Genomic DNA, 22,077 nt, shown 5'->3' with positions numbered 1-22,077 from the left:
TGGAGCACAACTCGAAATAGATTCGCTTTAAAATGCTTGGCTTAAATTATATTACAAGATACATTTCCAATAATTTGCAAATAACAAGGTATGGATGTTTAACTATTAAATTACGCAGAGGAGTTGGAATGGACACACACACACACACACACACACACACACACACACACACACACACACACACACACACACACACACACACACACACACACACACACACACACACACACACACACACACACACACACACACACACACACACACACACACAAATGTTAATTTGTGATGAATAGTTCAAAAGGAATGGGTATTAAGGAATGAAAAGGAGAAAAACTTTAACCCAAAACAACTATTATTGACGAGCCTTATTACAATTATTCATATAACTTCAGGACACGAGGCAAAAGGGAAGAACAGCCAATACATATTTTCACTGCCACACATTTAGAAAAATCTTTGGACACATAGAACAAAAAAGTGCATTATTGTCACTATTCTTATAAAGACTCGCTTTAGGTGAGTTGAGGGCTTTTCTACGAATAAAGCACCAGCCTATAATGTCTGTATCAAAGCAGCAAGTATATATGAATATTCAACAGAGTGTAGTAGAAGATGCTCAATAGCGTGATGCAATAAATGCAAACTGTGGTAAAATAAGTTATTCTGAAATACAATTGTTAAAAACCAAAGTGGTCTCTTTCTTTTTGCCTTACAGCTGCAGTCTTAACGAGAGCTGTCTGCGAACCAAACGTGCTGTGTCTCAGCCTCCTGGGGTTCACAGTCATGTGTGCACTGGGGTTCACACTGCTTATGTTTGGCTGCAAATCAATATAATTACTCTGAACTGATTTCAGCTTCGTGTGATTTTCATACAAGGGAAATTCCATCTGCATAACACGAGCCAAAATACACACTGACAAGCACGTGTATTCAAATTACGCTACGCACTTATCGCGTGGTGCTGTGCCATAATCATGCCCCGACACTGGCAGTATAATCTGCATACCTTACCCTTTTTTTACCTCCCCAATTTAAAGATGCAACCATTGGACACTCAGGCCTTATTCATTATAAAAAGGGATGATTTTTAAATTTAGTTTAAACGTGTGAGATTCTGATGACAGGGCACTGGTGAGTCCACATGTAAATATGACATTGTAATGTGTAGCCTATCATTTTAATGGAGAGCAGAGGTCCAGCAGAAATGGACAGAAATGTGTTTGGACATCTGAACCAAATCCCAGATATGATTATTCAGGAGTGGGAACCATCACACTGACCACATGATATCTCAGAATATGTTTAAGAGACATTCTGTCAGTTAAATGATAGGATACAAGGACTTTGATACACGGATTTATACACCGTTTCTGAATGATCATAAGGCACCGTGCAACAGCGAACAGCGGGATCTCAGCCAGGCGGAGACAAGCACCGGCAGGGGGGAGTCCACCGTCCGCTCTCCCCTCTCCTCTCCTCTCCTCTCCTCTGCCGGAGCGAGCTCTTTGCTCGGCCTTATAAAGCCCCATAGATCCCCTCCTTTTAATTGATTTTCTCATAATTAACTCAGTCTGTCCATCGATTTCCCTTCGGCAGCGTATCAGCCCTCACCGTGCTGAGGTGTTATTGTGCTATCTGCGGCCATCGGGATACTGACGAGCAAATATCGACCACTGATTAAAACCCTCACTGCGCGGGTGAATTTGGCCGTAAACTGCTGTGTTAAAAGCCTCATTATGCACGAATTAACACACAGGTTGCGCATTAACACACAGGCCTGCATGCCCACCTGTGCGTAAAGAGCTCTCACGACTTGACCTTTCAGAATTAGGAATAAAGCAACGACAAGGAAAGACGAGGAGATACAGCTGCAATACAATATCAACAATATTGTAAGTCAATGTCTCTATTTCAACCATTCCTCCCTTCAAGCAAAACTGTGCTGCCAGGTGTTCATGGATTCAAATGTGAACGCAATTACGCGTAAAATAAAAACACTGCATCCACATAACATCCTCACATCACACATCGTTACATATGAGGCAGACAATGTGCATGACACCCGCAGGTGATGGGAGAAAGCATTGCAGGTGCACAAGGTGATGTATGCATAACACACAGAGCATATTCCAAATCAAACATTCCCGCGATAATATAACATGCAGAGCAAACGAGGAGACACAACGCCATTCGTCCACGGAGCAAAGGAGCAAGGGAGGAAAGGGGTGAGAGAGGGGTAGAGAGAGAGAGTCGGAACACGAGGGTTGCCCCCGTGAATTAATTTCTATCTAATCAATAACATAGAAAAAGACCATCCCCGTACAGAGAAATCATTAGGACCGATATTTCTCTAGCCCCTCTCTCATCTCTCCACTGGACGCTGCCGTGGAGAGAGCCTTTTGAATTGACACAGAAGAGAAAGAACTGGGATTTGAGAAAGGGGAGAAAGGGGGAGTGTACAGCTGAGGAGAGGAATGGTGAAAAGACACATGGATGAAAGAGAAGTTAAGTCTGCATATCTGAGCCACTGCGAATCATTTCCTGGTTGTTTTTTTGTTATGTTTTTGTGGATGTGAAAAATTTACCAGTGCTTCCATCGGCGAACGTCTCCATCCCCGCCATGCGAGCAGCCTGTCTGGACAAGAGAGGGATGGAGAGCAACGAGATGGGGGAGAGGGTACGGGGGGGGGGGGGGGGGGGCAGTGTGGTGGGCGGTTGATCTGGGGTTGGGGTCTCAGCATTAAACTGAGGGGTGGAGGGGTTAGAGGTGAGAGAGGGGGGGTTGCATGGATATGGCAACACCCTAACCTTCATGTCCCCCCTTTTTCTCTCACTCTCTGTCTCTCTTACTCTCTCTCACTCTCTCTCTCTCTCTCCTTGTCCCCCCTCGTTGTCCCTGTTTCTCTCTCCATCCCTCACCCTCGACGTGTGTCTCTCAGCGGTTTCCATGGCGACCCGGTGGCTGCTGGTGCTGCTGCTGCTGCTGTGGCTGCGGCTGCTGCTGAGGAGAAAGAGGCGCGTGCATGAGACAGGGAAGCAGAGAGCGAGGAAAAGCGGTCGTTTGAAGTGCAAGGAGGGGACCGTGACACAATGATCCATCTGAGGTAATAAGCAATCAGAGGCATTTCTAGGTTAAATATCACCACAGAGAACCCAAGCTATGTTCTCCTGAAGGTGGCTGTTAGGGAGTTTGTAGGTGCTGGATGTTCAAAGACCCAGCAGCTACTGAGTGGCCTGCATACAAATACAATCAAGTATGCAAACACACCTTAAAGTTCTGCTAGCGTAAGTTCAAAAATCTCCCTGAGTTGTTGGAGGTTTTAATCTAAGTTGTGTAACTTGATGACTGTCACATGTTCCTGATGTGACAGTTACACAGTGGATATTCAGCCGGAGAGCAGCTGTTTTGAATATGAGGCCTCCATCTATGTGCTGCCACCTGCAGGCCACAGGAAATATATTCAGTCCTGCTCAACATGCAAGAGTCCTGCATCAACTTGGTGGATTTGCACCAGATTTTGCACATTCAAAAAGAATGTATTTTTACCCACCTGTTGTCCTAGGGCAAAGTTTGACCAAAATCCAAATGCTTCTATGTTGGGATAAGAGGTTCTTTTGTTTCACACCCACAAAAATACCATATGGTTTAAGAATTATGATCACTACTGCCCTATAATTATGTGTGTAATTATGAAGTGTCTAGCATCTGGTGTCATTAAGTGCTTGAAATGGTTTCAAAACAGTTGACATATAACAGTCTGAAATGATCCTCTGATTTCAACTAAGTGAAATAATTCAAATTAAATGCCTTTTCAACTCAAAAATAATGTTAATTTTGTTTGTATGACGAATTAACCATCACTCCCTGTAAAACTTAGAGCAAAAGGTTGGAATGAAGTTCGCTTTAGAGGGAACCCAGATTTGGGTGATCATTTATGCTATAAATAGTGGAGATGTTGCACAATTGACAAGAATAAAGCACCATGGTAGAGTAATTGAACAAGGTGAACATCCACCGACATTTTTTAAATCACAATTTCTGTCTTAATAATTATAAATTAACCAACTGGGATGACAAATTCCAAATAAAATGACCGGTATTTGGGAAATTGTGCTCATATGTTGTCTTTAAAAAATCTCCTTTGAAATCCGTTGGGACTGACTATACCAGCTTTACAACCACACACTGTGCAGAGGTAAACCAAGGAAGAACGCTTTGGAGAAGATCGCCTAATCTAATTTTCTCTCCTCAATAAAAGCCATAGAATTTCCCCCATCAGAGAGATATACCATATGCTGCAGGGTATACATATAATAAAGGGAGCCCCAGTGGGCCGGCAGAAGGCTGTAGTGTCTATCAGCTTTAGATGACACGTTTCGATAGGAGACTGATTTAGGCCCGAGCTACCACAAGATAACTTGAGTCTCCATCCAATCAAGGAGGTGCGAAGAACACCTGCGGACAGTAGAATAAAGTCTACAGGAAGATGATGACCGGTGTCCTGCCACACACACCCAGCATTGCATTAGCTTCTGCACCCCAATACAATTTGCACCATGGAACACGAGACCACCTCTGATGTCTCTATGAAGTGTTTTAGGCAATAAAACCAAGCAGTCACCCAACCAAACAGCCACAGTGTGAAAAAAAAGGAGAGCCGCTTTATATATATTTGAGTCCAAGTTATTCCCCACTGCGGGAGATGGAAAGTGAAAACACATGTTGAAACTGATCGATTGATTAAGGAAACAATAGGGTGTTATTATTTGCAATGTTGGCTCCATCATTGTTTCTTTTTCTCTTACCGTGGCTTCCCCCTGCTTGTTTGGTCCCCGGCCGACTGCATCACGGTACTGCCCAAGCTCTGTCACCATAGCAACGGGATCTTTGACCCCTGTCTCTTGAATCCTTGACCTGGATGTAGATCAGCGAGGCAGCGAGGGAGCCCATTGGCCGAGAGCTGCTGCTGAGCCGAAGCCGCAGAGGAGGGGTGACTGTGGAGATGGTGGTGGGGTGTGGGTGCTGAGGGTCAGCAGCAGGCCTGGGAGATGGGAGGATCCTGGGGTCCGCTGACGGACTCAAAACATCCCTTCAGCTAGGGCTCGTGCAACCTTGAGCTCTGTGGCTTTGGACGATGAGGGTATTCTTTAAAGTGCAAAGACATTTTGAATCCACTCTGATCCGATACTACTCTCTTGTCTGTCTGTGAGTATTAAGCTAGAGCCAGCAGCCAGTTATCTTAGCTTAGCAGAAAGACCGGGGTTAACAGCTACCCTAAGAATCCACTAACCCTAATTCTCAAACGGGGGGTCGAATAGTGTGGAGAAAGATTGTTGATAGAAGAAGGCCATTGTTGAATATTGGCTGAAATATGAATTGTTTCCCATTTACAGAGCCAGGACTGTGAAGCTTTTTGTACATCAGGACAATAATCAGAAGTATCTTGGCTTAGAATTGCTAACTGAATGTTTAACTTCACTAACTAAACTAGTCCCTAAATCCGTCCAAGGAAAGATCTGCATAAGGACCGTCTATGAAACCACAAACACTCTTTTTTTATTTGCTTTTGAAAGGGATTAAAGAATTGAATGATAATTATAAGCTGTACAGGTGCTGGTAAGCAGGATTGGTTATACTTTTGGACAAAATAAGGCCAGCTTTATTCCACTGTGTCCAATCGGTATGCAAAGCTAAGCTAACGGGCTAGTTGGGATACAAATTTGAATATTTCCGAGAGCACTGTCAATTTAAATAGGGAAATAGAAACTATGGCACACTTTGGTTAAATGTATGCCGATTTAATTCAAGTGCACAATTAGCATGCTTTCATCACATGTGCAGCCCACGCTCCTGCACTGTCTGAGTCACAGGGGAACTGTCATGTAATTTTTGATTATATTGCTGGACTGAATCCTTTTGTATGTTAATGATATTTCAGCGCATAATCGACAGCAGATAATAGCCTAATGTAAAGTAGACAACTTACAACTTGTTTACATCCTCCACTAGAGTTTTAATTCATCCTTTTTAAGTCATTCTTAAAATATTGAACGCATCACCTTTTAGGATAAGTTTCATTTGTAACTGCTAGGTTTGCACATGTACATTTAAATGTTTAAACGTTTCATAGTAGGAGATCATTCCCTATTAGTTAATTCAATAGCTAGCTAACTCACCACATGGCACATTGTTTTCATGTTGCCTTTTGATTGATCATGTCACTTTATGATATGGTAAAAGCTTAGTTTCTGTCCAAGTATCACATGCTGAGTTTTTAACTTCTATATTTATTTTTTAGTCAGGGTATTTCCTATGATTTCTTACTAATTGCAATGGATTCTTTCCATGTTAAATATAACAGATCTTTGCAACCCTATTCCAGAGCGATGTAAAGATTGTGGAAAACGTTCTACTCAGATTTTTTTCTGAACTGAGCGAGGAGGTTCAGTTATAGCCAAAAGTGATGCAGAAGCCTCAGCATCATTTTGATAAAGTTTTACTGCAAGATGAAAGAAGAGGGTTGAAGAAAAGTCAGTAAGTGCAGAGTTGGGTGCCGGGTTTAGCAGTCCAGTTGTTTGAGGAGTCTGATGAAGAAGACCTTCAGAGATCTGACTCCTTTGGAAGAGTGCTTGCTGTCTGAAAGTAGGGTGTGTCTTGTTAAAGGTGCACTGTCTGTGTCTTATACTTTGGATATTTGTGTGTATAATGTTACCGAGTGCTCCAGATATGCGCCCGATTACTTTGAAAAACAAATCCCTCATAGTGGCTAGGTCATCCAAGAGGGAGTCGCTGTTCAGAGGAGCAACACGGCAGCGTCTTTTGAGTTGGACCTCTGTAGTTTTCTTCTCAGACAGAGTGCCTGGGTCTCCCTATGGGCATCGCATCGCTGGTCTTGCTTTAAGGCTGGGTGTGGTGAGAACCGGCTTTCAAAAATCTCAGTTTTCCCCAAGGCAGGCCTGGGGCAGTTTAGCTGGCCATCAAACGGGCCTGCTCTGAACAGGGTAGAAACGGCCCTATCAGGTTTTTCCCCGAGGGTTGGTTCCACTTATTGTTTTCGATGATGGCGAGTCAATAATAAAACTTAATTTAGACACTCTGCAGTGCAGCATTTCTAACGGCCAGGTGTGGTCAGAGTGCTCTGACCTGACCGTATAACGGTGTCTTTAAGTCAGCAAGTGACAAGGAAGTAATTTGCACTAAATATTTAGAAACAAAAACAGGCATAAAGAGGCCCTGAAATGTCTCTAAAAAGGACATTAATTTAGTGTGCAGAATGGATTAAATAAATAAAATACATAAAGAACTTTGAATCACAACAAATCAGTTTATTTTCCCGGTGTGTTTAGGTGTCAAAATCACTGGTCTAAGAAAAACATTTTAAACTGAATATAAAAAAGTCCCCGTCACAGTGGCAGTGCAGAGTGCATGCTTAGATTTCCGAGTGTAATGAGGTGACTCTTCAAAGTGCCCTTTAGCCGGCATTTACATTATTTATTCATGTGCTTGCAGACTGTGTTGGTCTACATCAGAGGACTTAATTATGGCCAAGAAGGTCCAGCTATAAGTCAAAGACCCCCTCGATATCATAAAGAATTAACAAGTTTGCATACAAAACTACCATTTCTTGACTCTAAACTGAAGCAAACTGACACATTTCTGTATCTTTAGCATCCACTCTATACAATAATTCACTTCTGGCTGGCAGACAACTCACTGCTCCACAGCCTCTCTTGTGGGCTGGACTTAACATGCACACCTTCACACTTAACATTGTACATTACATTATACTGATTTAATATTCCATTTCATTGCTTTATTTGTATATTTTTAGTTCTAATTATTTGATTTGCTTCTTTTTATATTTGGCTGCTGCAACAAAAACAATTTCCCAGTTTGGGATAAATAAAGTATTCCTGATTCTGATTCAACTCTTATCCGGAAAATGTAGAAGAGGACATTTAAGAAATAAAATGCTCTCTGTTGAAATTGTTCCACCATGATTAAATTCTTAAAATGTCCATAATCTTTGTACCACAGAGATACATAAACATGATGTACATTTAATGGAATACAGAAAAGCACAACATCATTTTTTCCCTTAAAGCTGAAGGAGATGAGCACACATTTCCCATTGGACTTCGGCTGTACGGATGTTGGCAATGTAATCTGGAGCAAGGCTTTGGAAAACATAATGAGAAGCAGCTTAAGATCCATTTAATAGCTCAGAGGAAGCCATGAAATAGATTTTACTCTAGGTGTCACTCATCTGAGTTTTTGTAAAGATCGTTTCTTGTATCGGCTGTTTCGCTTTTATTTTGTGGATAAAAATGGAGGCCAAATGTCCAAAATATATCTAGCGTTTTAAATGTTCACAAGAGAATTATATTTTTAGGTCCCATCTAATTTATCACGGAGAGAGATGATAACGCTTTCTTAAAGATCAGCCTAATCTTAGCTGAACATATTTTATACATTGTTAGCAGGAATTGTAAGTGTGCATTTGAAGTGACTGCATTTTATCTTAGTCAAAAGAAAAAGGCTAATTTCACCAGCAATAAATAAAGTGTCTCACATCACATAGATTACAACTACTACACTGCAATAGCTGGGCCTACAAGCAACTGGAGGAAAACGTAGCACAATGGTGGGTAGTTTAATAAGATGTTGGAAGCACACACCGTTCTTGGGTTTCCTCATGCTGACAGCTTACAGCAAGGAGAAAATAATTAAGGATCTGATCCACGGTGACCTGCATTCGATGGACCTCTTCAGACCATCCGGGGGCAGGAAGAGGGCACGCTCCACTAATACAGGTACGCAGGGCCGGGAGAAACGACAAACTGAGAAAAGTGAGGAGACAGAACAGACAACTAAAACAAAACCATTAGACAAGAAATCAGAAATTGTGCTTTAGGGGGTTTCAGCTAGATTTGTATATCTTTCTACAGGCAGAATATTTCAAAAGGACTTGAATTAACTGTGTTGCATGGGACTTTTTTAAATAATATATGATTGTAGAAACAGTCACAGGTGCCTGTTTGGTTACGAGTGTTTTAACAAGTGCTTTAGGTCTTTAACAGCTACTCCATAAAATGTTATTTCCCAAATTTTACTGACAACATTGGTGCTGGATTGACGGGAGTGATGCTTTTCCAAATGTGCTTCGCTTGCATGACATTGACAGCAAAGATTAGAGAGTGCAAAAAAAGCTTTAGGCCTTTAAACTTTTATTATTCACCAGAAATAATATTTCATATTTAGACAAACATCAACAGAAAGAATTGGCATTCCAAAAGAAATTGTTCTTTAACATGTTTCCCTGAATTTTCTTCTTTTTTTATGAATATACAGTCTATAATTAAACATACAAATTCAGTATCCAAACGACACTTAAGCAAACAGAAATATGTCCATTGTCCCTCCCTCTGCCCGGCTGGCCTGCGCTTCAGACAGTAGCGAGTCTGCCTGCTTAAGTCGTGGCGGTACGGAGGGGGGGCTTATTGATCGTGTTCTATGAGTGAAGTCCAGGCATTAGTTCCAGCAGGGCGAGTCGACAGCTGTCCGTGAGCCACTCTACTGGGCCTACATCGCAGGGCTGAGTGGAGCTGGGATGTGCACTTTTGATTTTGATCTCCCCAACATCACTTCTATTGACCGACGCGCTGTCCTGTGCTTTACTTGCTGAGAGAGGCACTTGCCGAGGCCTAGCTGGAAGCACGGGCACAAGCCACCATTGCATTATCTGGGTGTCTGTTGACAAGCTTTGGATGATGAATCTTCCATGGTCTACTGAGGCCTAGCCCTAATCACTGCTGTCATCTACTGGCAACTGCCGTATCCACTGACCACGGCAATCACAAGTCGAGTTATCATTGCACACAGGGCTGAGAGTCCCCGTTGGTTATCTAGGTGTGTATGCGTGGGCTCCACTCTCCAAAGTTGGACACAAAGGTCAATCTTTACCGAGCGAGGGCCACTTTTTTCGTCTTTGCTCAACTCTCTGGCATTTTTTTAAAGATCAGAAACTTAACTTGGCATGTTTCTTTGTCCTTTATATTAGTGTAAAATAAAGAAGTGCTACTCAAAATCATCACTACTCTACGAGTACAACATGCTCTAAAACAACTGCCTTTCTTCTTTCAGGAGTGTTTGTGTGTATGTAAATGTGTGTGTATGTAATCTCAACCCTAAACAATATGTAGTTATTTGTGATATTTTCTATCACTTGTTGCACATAAATTGTGGTAACCTTTTTTATTACCACTTATTTTGGCACACTTGCTTTCTCGGTGTCTAAGAAGTCATATCCTGTCTAATCCTGGTGTCCTACAAAGTGGCACCTGTTCATGAAAGCACATTATTATTCAGATCTCTTTCACAAATAGAGGTAATGTTTTTTTTAAACAAAATAACTGTTCTGAAAATGTAAGGCTGATTATGATCACAAACAACCAATGGTAAGAGCTGCCATCTAGTGGTTATTACAGGGATTGCAACAAAAATGATAATGTTATTTAAAGTCAATATCCTACTCTCTTATAAGCCTATAAAGCTCAGCAAGTCTCTGTTCCCCCCACCCTTACTAGATGACAGCATTATGCTGTCTGTCAGCAGCATTCGGCCTTCCTCATAGTCGTCCTGGTCCACACTGAGCATCAGGCGGACGCCCTCCCTGCCTGCAGCCCTCCTCAGGTTGTCGGTGATGAACACTCCCTTCATGGTCTCCAGCAGAACTCCGCTGAGGTAGTCCGCCCAGAACTGCTCCAGTTTGTCAAGATCTGTGAACTTGATGTTGCAGATGACGGTCCCGAGGTCTCTGGACCGGAGCAGAGTGTTGGCTTTGCTGAACAACTCAAACTGCCGCTCCAGGGGCTGCTGTTTGTCTGACGAGACTCCCTCCCGGAGAGCCGACTCGTGCTCCAGGTACTCGGCCCGGACATGCAGGCGGATATCTGATAACAGAAGGTGGGAGGAGGAAGCCAAAGGTGGAAGAGAGGAGGGAAAGAGTGGGGGAAGAGTAGAAGGAAGAAAATGAATGATGAGGGAATGGTAAAGATAGTGAACAGGGAAAGTGACAGAGAAAGTGGACAACGGTGAAGACGAGAGGCCCACGTCCAGAAACAGACAGAGAGGGAAATGAAATCAAAACAAAAAGGGAAGAAAAACAGGGACAAGACACAAATGTTAAAATACGTTTAAATTGTCACATTACACAGAGCAGGGATTCAAAGATAAATACGGGGTTTAAAGAGCACCAGAATTCCAGGAGGTGATTGTGGACTGACTACTGACTGGACTAGAAAGTGTTCACTGAAATACTGAGAGGATAATTCCTTTGACAGAAGTGCAGATATAATGGTGCAGGAGAGCAAGGCAAACTGGTAATTATGAGAGGCCCTGTGGCTAGATCGACCAGACTGTGTGCATTTTATGCATTATGTGCAGCTGCAACCTTGTGACCTTTTGGAGCATCGAGAGAAATACTCTGCAACTGAACCATTAGTGTCGTCTTTTTTCTTCCGAGGCAATTCCAACATTTTAAGAATAATGTCAGCTGTTAGCTAGGTGACTGCCGGCGATGAATGGAAATTGAATCAGAATTTTCAGTGTCCTGCATGGTCTAAATAACTCAGGGCTGTTGTTTGTGTAATGAGGATATGGAAATTAACTTCAGCAAATACTGTGGTGGAAGTAAGGAAAGCAACTTAGCAGTGTGAAGCCCAGGAGAGGCTTTCTGTTCCAGCCTGGAGTTTAAAAACGGCAGATTCTTTCTGATCAACATGATTGATGCCGAGAACAGATAGCTGCTGGAGGTCCGGAGTTACAGGATTGGTGGTCATGCAACAGCGCAGCGAGAAAGATCAGAGGATACATACTGTACTGAGTAAGAACACCGCTGAGATCGTCCCCCATGTCATTATTCCAGGGCTTCGAGTGGAAACCAGCGGCTGAAGACTTTTGCTGCAACAAAAATCCATCCCTCCTACTCATAACCCCTGGTAGAGGTAAACAGTATCTACTACCAATGACATCGATTTCACTTGAAACATTTTTACAAGCTGTTTTGAAGTCATTCTAGGTTTGCAAAACCTCTGTGCAGCTCTGGCAGACGTCAAAAAAGGAGAAATGGAAACAAAACACTTGAAGACAGCACTCAAAATAAAAAGAAATAGGCCTTAAAACCTAAAACGTATGACTCTGATAGGAAGAGGATTACTGGAGTCTCAGTTAAGGTACAGAATCATTACAAGAGAGCACCAAGGACCCAGCTTGAAGTCTTATCTTATCTGTACCTGGTAAACTTTACGGTAGGTAGGACTCCACAGTGAATGTATCAACTCGAGTCACGTTAACCTCTCCGTTCATATTTTGTTTGGAGCTGTGGGGAATGGCAAAGGGCTCCAGAGGGAGAAAGTTTGGAAAATGTCAACATTAGAAATGCAAATGTTGAATTAAGGCATTGATTCTGCATGTCTTAACATTTGTAGGAGAGCGATAATCAAACACTGGCATTTGCATTCATGCTACATGAGGCCGTAATTAGATGACTATGAAAACAGAGGAGTGGATAAAAGGAGACGCTTAATCGATAAGGTTCAGGAAATGTTAAGAATATGCACGGTTGGGGATAAGACTTGCAAATGGAAATCATTCAAGTTACACTTTAGCTCGCTAATACAGAGAAGGCAAAAAGGATTCTTTTCATAAAGGCATTATGGTACAGGAATATGAAACACTGACATTTTACAGGAATGTTTGATTGTGATTTGACAAAGTATTAAACCTTTTTTTTTATAACAGTGTCTTAAATAACTGATATTAAAATCTTACCAATACATACAGATGATAGTGTGATACATTCTTCTGTCATACCATAGATCAGGACTGTCGTCAGAGAACGTAAAGTGCGTAAAGTCTTCATGGCTTATTGTTTTACAACATTGATTAACAGTAGACTTCTGACTTTGGCAAAAAGTCGCATCATGAAAACAAACATGAGGAAGGCTATGAATACATTTTAAAGCAATGGTACCCTTTAATACAGTCGGAGCAATCACAGAAAACTGGGCTTAGGACATACTGTGTTTTAATGCTAATACTTTTGGTGCAACAAACAGTGACGTCCGCCACCGGGAGGAAAACTCTGAAAGAACGGGGATGGGAATTATCCTCAGACAGATTTGGAGTCAGTATTAAAAAAAACAAAAACAAGTCATCTCTCAAAAAGTGCTTTTATGCTCTGACCACGCTAAAATTATTCAAGCCAATCACTACGCACCGACACACTATCCAATATATGAAGTGTGCAGCAGGCCCTGTACTTCTACATTAGATGCAGCAAAAATAGCGTAATCCTGGAGCAAAACCTACTGCAGTTTCACTCTGACAAAGACATACAATAGACCTCATCACGGCAGACATTTTGACTTGTAATAGAAGGAAAACACAGGTGTGTTTAAAGCTATTAATGACAGCTGCGTTTCACTGAGGGGGAGGCCCTGCGGTTGTATATTTTGGCTCACTGGAAAGATCTGGGACTTTGATTCAAGAAGCATTTAGCTTCTACAACCAATGTGTTTATGATTCAATTGTTTACTTGGCGCATTCTTCGAGCCTCTTAATGTTCCAAGTGCAAACGTGTAATTAATGCACAAATACTGGACCAAAACAACACAGTATGGAGAATTCTTTCAGGTGGCTTATACATTTCACTTGTGCTTTCTCTATTATGTCAACTCAAACAGTCTGCTGTGAAAAAGCTCTATAACTTACGAATTTGTGCAGATTTGTTTTCCCTTTGACAAAGTGCACTGTTATTCAATGTTGCAAAACAAGGTGGGGGTTGAAAACATCTTGCAGGCCTATTGACAAATGCAGATCTGTTTTACCATTTGTGTATTTTTGATTGATCACAAAGTCTCCAATAGGGCATCAGTCTGTCTGCATGTAACCTCACCTTTAGCTCTTATACAGTGTTCAGTACGGATGAGTGAAATATTAAGCCAAAGCACCGTTAACAGTTCGACCTTTTTGGATCATTACACTGTGAGGGCTGTGGCTATGATAAACAACCGCCCTTCATGCAATTACTGTATTTATAGATGGCCTCCATTTCTGCCTTCCCATTTCATACGGAGCAGGATGGAGGTAGAGATAGTGGCACTGAGGAGAAGGCCATTTAAAACCACAGGAACACCATGATAGTCATTTTGTTAGGGTTACAGAGCACTTCACGCTTCATCAGACACAGAGACATCCACTTAGACAGGACATTAGGAGGCACAGCTTTCATTTTCTCTCTTTAAACACCGAGCCCGTTCGGCTTCCTTCATCTCATCCCCAACCCACTAAAAAAAAAAAAAGAAAAAGTTTAAGTACCCATTTACGAGGAGTCACTTGGCACGGAGAGCTTCAACTCTTTATCGATCCGCTTTTCTGCTGAATGACTGACCAAGAGAGTGGAGAGTTAGGGGAGTATTGAGAGACGGCAGACAGAACTCTCTCTTTTCCCCATAGACCAAAATCACTCTCTGTACCATTTTGAGCGTGGTTTGAGCATTTAGAGTTCGTTCTCTCCTTCTGATAGTGTGTAAGGATACTGTTTTCCTGACACACAGGTTGGTCTGTTTAGAACTGCGAACACAGAGAAAGGAGAGAAAGAGAAAAGAGACAAGCACAAGTGGGTTGGACATCTGTCGACTGGGTTGTTTTTTTCAACATCAAGCAGGCATGGCACAGCACTCACTTCTCTTAGTTGTAATGAGGTCTGAGTCAGGGCAAAAGTTGGTACTGACAAGTTAATCAGCTCATCTTTACTGTAGCTCTACAATAGAATATACACTAGTGTCTAAGTGGGATGCTTGGGACTACTCTTACCTTGACCAATCCCCTTACCCTCACCTTCACCAACCCATTATTTAAGCTCCAACCACAACATTAAATCAGACGAGTCCATTAAACCAAGTAAGGCCTTCACAAGCACCCCATTTAGATAGCACAGACCTAGGACTGAGCTCAGGTAACAAACACCTTACGGGCATCTGTAACAGGCAGTTGTCATTGTCAGCATGTAATTGAGACACTTGACTGAAAATGATCTGAGAGATGAGTCATGACAAGAATTGGAGGTCTGTTTAAAAGCTGGGGGCCAGCGTTGGACTGAATCTATCTCTGCTCCCTCTTGACAAACGCACTCCCAGGGCTCACACGGGGCACAGAGATAAGATACAGCAGGAGCTTCCTTCAGCAGAGCACTGTTGGCTTATTTTCCTCAGAACTGCTTGAGTAAAAGGTTGGGCATTTTTCCAAACAGCTGTCCATTTTTAGATTCTCTGAATTCAGGACCAGGACCCTTTTGAAAGGACGAGGATCTGTGCAAAATGAGCATTTTTCTCTTTTTGGCTTGAGACTCCAGAGCTGGCTTACAGGAGCTTTCAGTTAGCCAGGAGGAATTGAGTTGAGTGAATATCAAGGCAGATGTTTAAAAACCACTTGTAATGAGGATAGTGTGAGAGGAAAGGATGGCCCAAAGAAGCTTCCGCAATGTGGCAAAAACTCACACCTTCACAAACATGTCCAACGTACCGTAATTTCCGGACTATAAGCCGCTACTTTTTGCACAAGCTTTGAACCCTGCGGCTTATAGTCCGGTGCGGCTAATGTTTGAACAAAACAGGATTTTCCCCTAATTTTAGCTTGTGCGGCTAGTATTCAGGTGCGCCTTGTAGTCTGGAAAATACGGTAATTTAAGTATATTTATTAGTTGCCCTTAACTAACAACCAAATCTCTAAAGCTGGCGTCAGCACATTTAATCCAATCTTTGCACAGTTTGCTAGATGCCAGCACCGTTCATTGTAAATATCTCCTAACGATGCGCTTGCTTTCCATTCTTTGTGAGCGCTACAGAATAATCTGTTGTTCATACACCCCCCTGGCTCCGTACGGGTGGAACAAAGAACTTAGAAAAGACTCCACCTTTAATCGCCACCTTAGCATAACAAACACACTGCGTCATCGTTGCTTGGCATACGGTCACTACTCCACCCTCTGATGTGGGCAGATAGCATACACTGCAGTTTGAGTATGTAGATATTTTACAGTTATTAAAAAGATGCAATATTGAAATTTTAGAATAATAATGCCACAAACAATTAGTACTTAATTGGTTAGTTTGAGCCGTCGGAGTCCCTTCACCGTGTCAGTAAAGATTGCTTCTAATTATGAGCAATATTAGGCAGCCAACTTTCTTGACGCACACATTTATTTTTATAGTATACAACAAAATACACATGTTGTAAACCTACCTTTTGGGTCTTTTTGTCATATTGATGCCTTACATATACAAGTGTTTTTATCTACGGTCTCAATTACTTTCTAGGTAACAAAGGCTGACCAATTTTTTATGGGCTTTTATCAACTTCAAAAATATTTTGTCCTTGAAAAAATGAATGAATGGGTCACCACTTTTTATAGGTACATTTATAGTGACAGCTCTACAAAGACCTAGAGGTTGGTTGGCCATGTTTGTGAATACGTGTCAAGTTGACCGGGGTTATTATCCACAAAGGAATATCTTACTCGACACTAATCGTCATTATAGTGGTTGTGACTCAAGTGGAGAAATGAGCTGATTGAGGCTTACTGCTGAGGAGTTCTGTGAAACACTGACACCAACAACCCTCGTCAGAAATAGATAAGGAATCATCCACAGTGCACATCACTAGAGAACAATACAGGATGATTTCTTGAGGAGCAAATTATGTTTCCTGAGGGGGACAGGGTAAGGGGCAGCTACATTATGATACACAGGCAGCGAATAAAGAGCAAAGTGGCAGCACCAACCCCTGCTGTAGCAAGGGGGAGAGCCTCTTTTACCTTAGGCATCGGCCCAGACTTGTGATAGAGCGCATGACTGAGATGATCACGCACACTGCGGTAAGTATGGACTTAGTGGAGTGACAGACTTTTTTGTTTTGTTCCTCAGTCTCCCCCTCTGTATCCATGATCCACTGTCTGTTAGGTTACTCGATCTGAGTCACAATCCTGAGTCAACCTGGTGGAATCAAATGTGGAGTGAAGACAGCGATATGTTTATAGTCACAGGCACATCCTGAACAGCTAAGCGGGGCTTAAGGGGGTTAGATGATTATTCTTTTTAAATCAAAAAAATAAAGCCAGAATCATCAGTCCATTGTTGTATTTCTGAGCAACAGGCAATGATGGAGGTTCAATAGAAACGGTCGGCATGAAAGACTTAGCAAACGTCACACAAAAGGGCAATTGTTGTTAGTGTTATCTCACTGAGCTCAGAGAAAGTAGCAATGATTGATTCAAAGACAGGCGACAGTTAGATCGTGGCACAGGACATTGCTAATGGTTTACAGTAGTTAGACTGTTTCCAACAAATGCATAAAACATCTTTCAGGAATTTATCTGATGTTGGATATTTAAATGTTGCGACAACTTTGTATCAAGCTGGACATTAATGCAGAACAAGGGCAGCGATTAGCGGTGACTGGACAACTTTCAGTACAGAGTGGACAAAAGGACAGGAGACGACCTACTAGACTGCACTCATATGAATAGCAGCATCTGAACATTGTCCAATAGGTTAGAGAAAAAAGGTGAAATGAGCAGAAAAGAAGGTGAAGATGGAGAAGTGGATACAGTGACACAATCCCCCTGATGTTGCATGTTTAGTTGCGACGGTTAAGGAAAAACTGTAAGTCTGAACAAAGTAGGAGCATGAAAAAAGGATAAAATAAAGGGAAGTAAAAATAGAGACCACATTTTTCTTAGATCTTAATCTCTACATGTATGGCAGCCAGTCCAGTGTTTGTTGAATTCCAACACATGCCTATAAATAATAAAACAAGAGAAAACGATAATGCTGAAGCGGTCTGTTTTTTCTGTATCCAACAGCGTAACCAATTGTTGTCAATCAGACAACGTCTTTAAAATGCTTTTGCGATGTGAAGCCAGAATTCCCTCCACAGACAGCGAAGAAGTTACAGACCTTCTAGTGCCATACGGAAAAAAATCATTGCACCCTTGCCAACGAGCAGCTTTTACGCAAGTGCTTACTCAGGAAACATTGTACTGTGTTGACCACGCTGTGTCCTCTGGTAGCAGAGATAGATTTTATAAGCAGGTGATATAACCAAAATGAAGTGCTTCAAGATTAAGCTTTTTGTTCTAATGCTGTCAGGATGAGTTAAGCTGATTCTGTTGTGTTGAACTCATCCTGTGATGTCGCCGTGCTAGCTTACAATCACACTCTGAGGCTATGTTAATGCTGCCTTTTTTTTGTTCAGTGTAAAACCATTAAGCCGGCTTAGCAACGGATCTCTTTAAGGCAGGGTTGTGTATCTCTGGTTAAAGGAGGCTTCAAATTGTGTCATAGTATGTTGACATTTAGGAGGTAAACTCCCTCCTTTGTATACTTGTGTTTGTGTGACTGGTGCTTTGCTTCATGGTATTTGCTCTAGGATCAACTGGATTAAAGTAATTAGTCCAGTTCTTCTTACGTTTGTTAGTAACATGTTACTCACTTCTTCTCCACCAAAGAGAGAGAATCAAACCCAGTTGAAAAATGTATTTGGTATGCAGTTGTTTCACAAGGCATTGAAAACCAGACCTGCATGATTTGTGTGCCTTAAGCTTTTTGAGCGTGTCAGTCAGTGATCAAAACAATCTGACTCATTAACTCAAGCTGATGATCAGCATAGACAGACAACATCAGAGTCAGGGAGACAAAATAGATAATGTGGTGTTAATAGTGTGAAAATAATAAGGAAAAGACAGGGAAGTGATGGAGGAGAGGACATGGCAGGATGAAGAAAGGAAAGCAGAAGATGAAAAAAGCTAACAGAGAGACAGGTCAAGAATGCAGGTATGGGACTTACTGCAGGAGTCTTTATGTGCTGGTGGTGGTGGTGGTGGTGGAGGAGGCAGAGGTGGGCCGGTTCTGCTTGATCTCGTTGGCCTGCGGCTCCAGCTATTTCCCCTCTTCTTCCTCCTCCCACTAACAGATGGCCCAGTCACAGGGGGGACAACACCTGTGAAATGTGCATGTTATTGGTTTGCGGAATTTGAACAATAACATGTCAGCTTGGACATGTTTGGGAATTTGCCGTTCCAATTATGCAAGAATAATTCCTAGCATGACAGAAATAATGGACCAGACTAAATATCCCTGTCTGACAGGATGCCGGGGCCTCATGACTTAAAACAGGTACCGGCTTTAAGTGCATCGTAAACATTTTAAATGCTGTGAAAGGAATGATAAACACTGGTACTGGACAGTACCTTGACTGATTCCCAGGTTAGTGGAAACACTGAAGCCTGTACTTAGAACTAACAGTACACTTACCAGTTCTCAAGCGCTGTGCATAATATGGATGAAGTATTTCTGTCGGCTTTTTGCTGCGAGGCATTGGTCCTATTCTTTCTGGAGTTACTACAAAACAAAAACATTGATTAGTACTCATCAGCCTGCGACTATTAGCACAGGAATGCTATAGCTGACATGTTCTAGCAGGCCATTGTAGAGAGAGGCCCCCAAACCCTCATCATCATTTTAAAATGACTGTGATTTACCCTCACCTGTCGGTCTACACTTGTGTGACACGAGCGGCAGCAGGTCGTGACGAGTGAGGACTCTCAGTAGTTGCAGTAGTGGCTCCAGAGTCCCGTCGCTGAGGTAACCTCGCTTCTCCAGCTCTAACAACAGCTCAAGCCCACTCTTAGGCGCGCATGAGGCCACTAAGGGACCCTGGGAGCCCTCAGGCTTCAAACGCATCCAGGCCTTTAGCAGCTCAGGACTCGGAGGAACGCCTAAGTCATTAGGATCGTCCTCACAGGGCTTAACTGTCCAACCTGTTGGGTCAAGGGGGTGAGGTGCAGGACAGGCTTCATTCAGGAGGAAGGACAACACCTCAATGTCAGTTTCTGTTAACTGACAACCAACTACTTCAAAGACCTCATGGAGTGACAACATCCCATAGTAGTTTTGGCAGTCTGTTTCATCCCAGTAGAGTGAGTCCCTGTGTGGGAACCGCGGATGATGCACTGCAGCCATGGGTCTGCCTTTAGCCCTTCTCCACCTTCCCACTTATACAGGATATAAAGAAAACACACCAGCAGGACATTAGATGTGTAAAACATTAACTATTTAACTTTAAAGTGAGAAAAAAAGGTCAAAGGTGAGCACTCCTTTGACAAACTGTTTTTAGATGTGAAAACAGGTTATCTGGATGACAAAGCTAGGGCCGAAATATGGAAATGAGCTAGTAGCAATATCTGTTACAAAGCATCTTTTATATCCTTGATCAAACTATTTTGTGATTCAAGTCTTTTTTATATGATTGATGATATAAATACAACTAAATCAAACAAATAAAGTTATGCTGTACTGTCCACTAAACTGTACTGTCCACTAAATTGTACTTGCTTTTTCCTGTAGACACTAGGCCTGCATTACACTTGACCCTTCGTTTCAGTGTGTGTACATCTATATGATTTGCCGAACAGTGAGTAGTTTGAGATATAAATGTAGAAAAAATTGCATGTCCCAACAAATGAGAACCAAAACCTGTAAGCAGAGGTGGAACAAGTATTCAGATTCTTTACTTGAGTAAAAGTACTAATACCACACTGTAAAAATACTCAATTCAAGTAAATGTGCTGCATCGAGAAAGAAAAAACGTCTTAGCAAAACATTATTTAACCACTAAGTAGATTTACTCAAGTATTGTACTGTACTTAAGAAGAGGCTTGAGGGACTTGTACTTTACTGAGCTTTAGTTACTTAGTAGTAGTTACTTACTTAGACTTTGTATACTAAAATGCAGTATACAAAGTCCTTCAAACTAGCTGCACCTTCACCAGCTTTGATAATTTAATGATCAATAATTATAATCAAAACATACAATATGTATTATAAGAAATGATGTCAATTTGCATAATGAGTACTTTTACTTTTGGTACTTTGAGTATATACTGAAGCTATTACTTGTGTACTTTTACTTGAGTTGCATTTTGATTGCAGGACTTTTACTTTTAACAGAGAATTCCTACACTCTGGTACTTCTACTTTTACTTAAGTACAAGATCTGAGTACTTTTAATCAACCGCCTTTGTTATGATTACATTTCAGCATCACGCACGTTCCCTCATGTACACCGTTTTGAAAAGTACCTTTCAGCGAAGCTCAGCAGTCCTTACCTGTCTTCGATGTCAGCTCGACGTTGTCTTGTAGCATGCAATGTAGAGCTCTGTCAGTGTGAATGTGGTTTGTTGGCGTATTTTCACCGAGTATCTTTGACAGCCAGAGACCTTTAAGTACTCAACAGCAAACGTTGCAGCAAATAACCACAGACTGTACGCAAATAACGGCGTCCACATGTTACGTCATCACGTTTCTATGAGGGAGGAAACATAACAAGCGTAAACAAAATGTACTTCCAAACAGCGGATTAGCTAAATAACCATCCTCAAATTCAAAGGTGCATAGTGCTAACAATGATGTGATACGACACATATAACACATATCCTGTTCACTGTGCGAAGAAATACTTGATGAATGTGTGATAAAGCACAGTAAAGGATATTACTTTCTAGCTAGGACCGTAACCAGCTAACGTTAGCTACACAAGGACCTAAATAAAGACGGTGACATCTTTGTTAACGTACATACAAACGTGTATAAAATGGTTAAATTCATTATTAAAGTGGTGTTTTAACGCTTAATGTACCTGAATTCTCACGTTCCTGCACATACGCGTCGGATGGTCTGAATGCTTCCTCAGCAACTTCCAGTATTGACAGTGGCACAATAACGTAGAGAAACTGACCAATCACAGCTAGCGCACCGCCTGCCTGATTCCGTCCAAGTCACGTGTTCATCGTTGGCAACTAATCTGGAGTCAGACTTTCTCAGAGAGCGACCAATGGAAATGACACAACTGAAAAACCACAGCTGACCCCGAGTATGCTGCTGTTTTATCTAAATCGCCACAGCTGAGTTGCTAAGAAAAGGCAAGATATTTGTAGGTTTTGTAGGAAAATACCATCC

At 41.9% G+C, this 22,077-nt stretch overlaps 1 protein-coding gene across 2 annotated transcripts; it reads right to left on the bottom strand.

Annotated features, from left to right (window-relative positions):
* Nucleotides 1-9,211: 9,211 nt before the first annotated feature.
* Nucleotides 9,212-21,855, bottom strand: dedd1 (death effector domain-containing 1). Of its 2 annotated transcripts, none has more exons than XM_063878351.1 (6): nt 21,758-21,855; nt 21,228-21,424; nt 19,608-20,114; nt 19,375-19,461; nt 18,908-19,060; nt 9,212-10,953 (listed from the first exon to the last, which is right to left on the bottom strand). In XM_063878351.1, the coding sequence occupies exons 2-6, from the start codon at nt 21,262-21,264 to the stop codon at nt 10,538-10,540; spliced, it is 1,200 nt and encodes a 399-aa protein (XP_063734421.1). In that variant the 5' UTR covers nt 21,265-21,424; nt 21,758-21,855; the 3' UTR covers nt 9,212-10,537. The 2 variants fall into 2 exon arrangements, with proteins under 2 accessions (XP_063734421.1, XP_063734422.1); XM_063878352.1 differs by having other exon boundaries at nt 19,608-19,880.
* Nucleotides 21,856-22,077: the final 222 nt, after the last annotated feature.

Source organism: Eleginops maclovinus, chromosome 3 (genome assembly GCF_036324505.1).
Source record: "Eleginops maclovinus isolate JMC-PN-2008 ecotype Puerto Natales chromosome 3, JC_Emac_rtc_rv5, whole genome shotgun sequence".
Classification (NCBI taxonomy): domain Eukaryota; kingdom Metazoa; phylum Chordata; class Actinopteri; order Perciformes; family Eleginopidae; genus Eleginops; species Eleginops maclovinus.
Note: the sequence above shows the minus strand (reverse complement) of the source record. Positions and strands in the feature narration are given on the sequence as shown.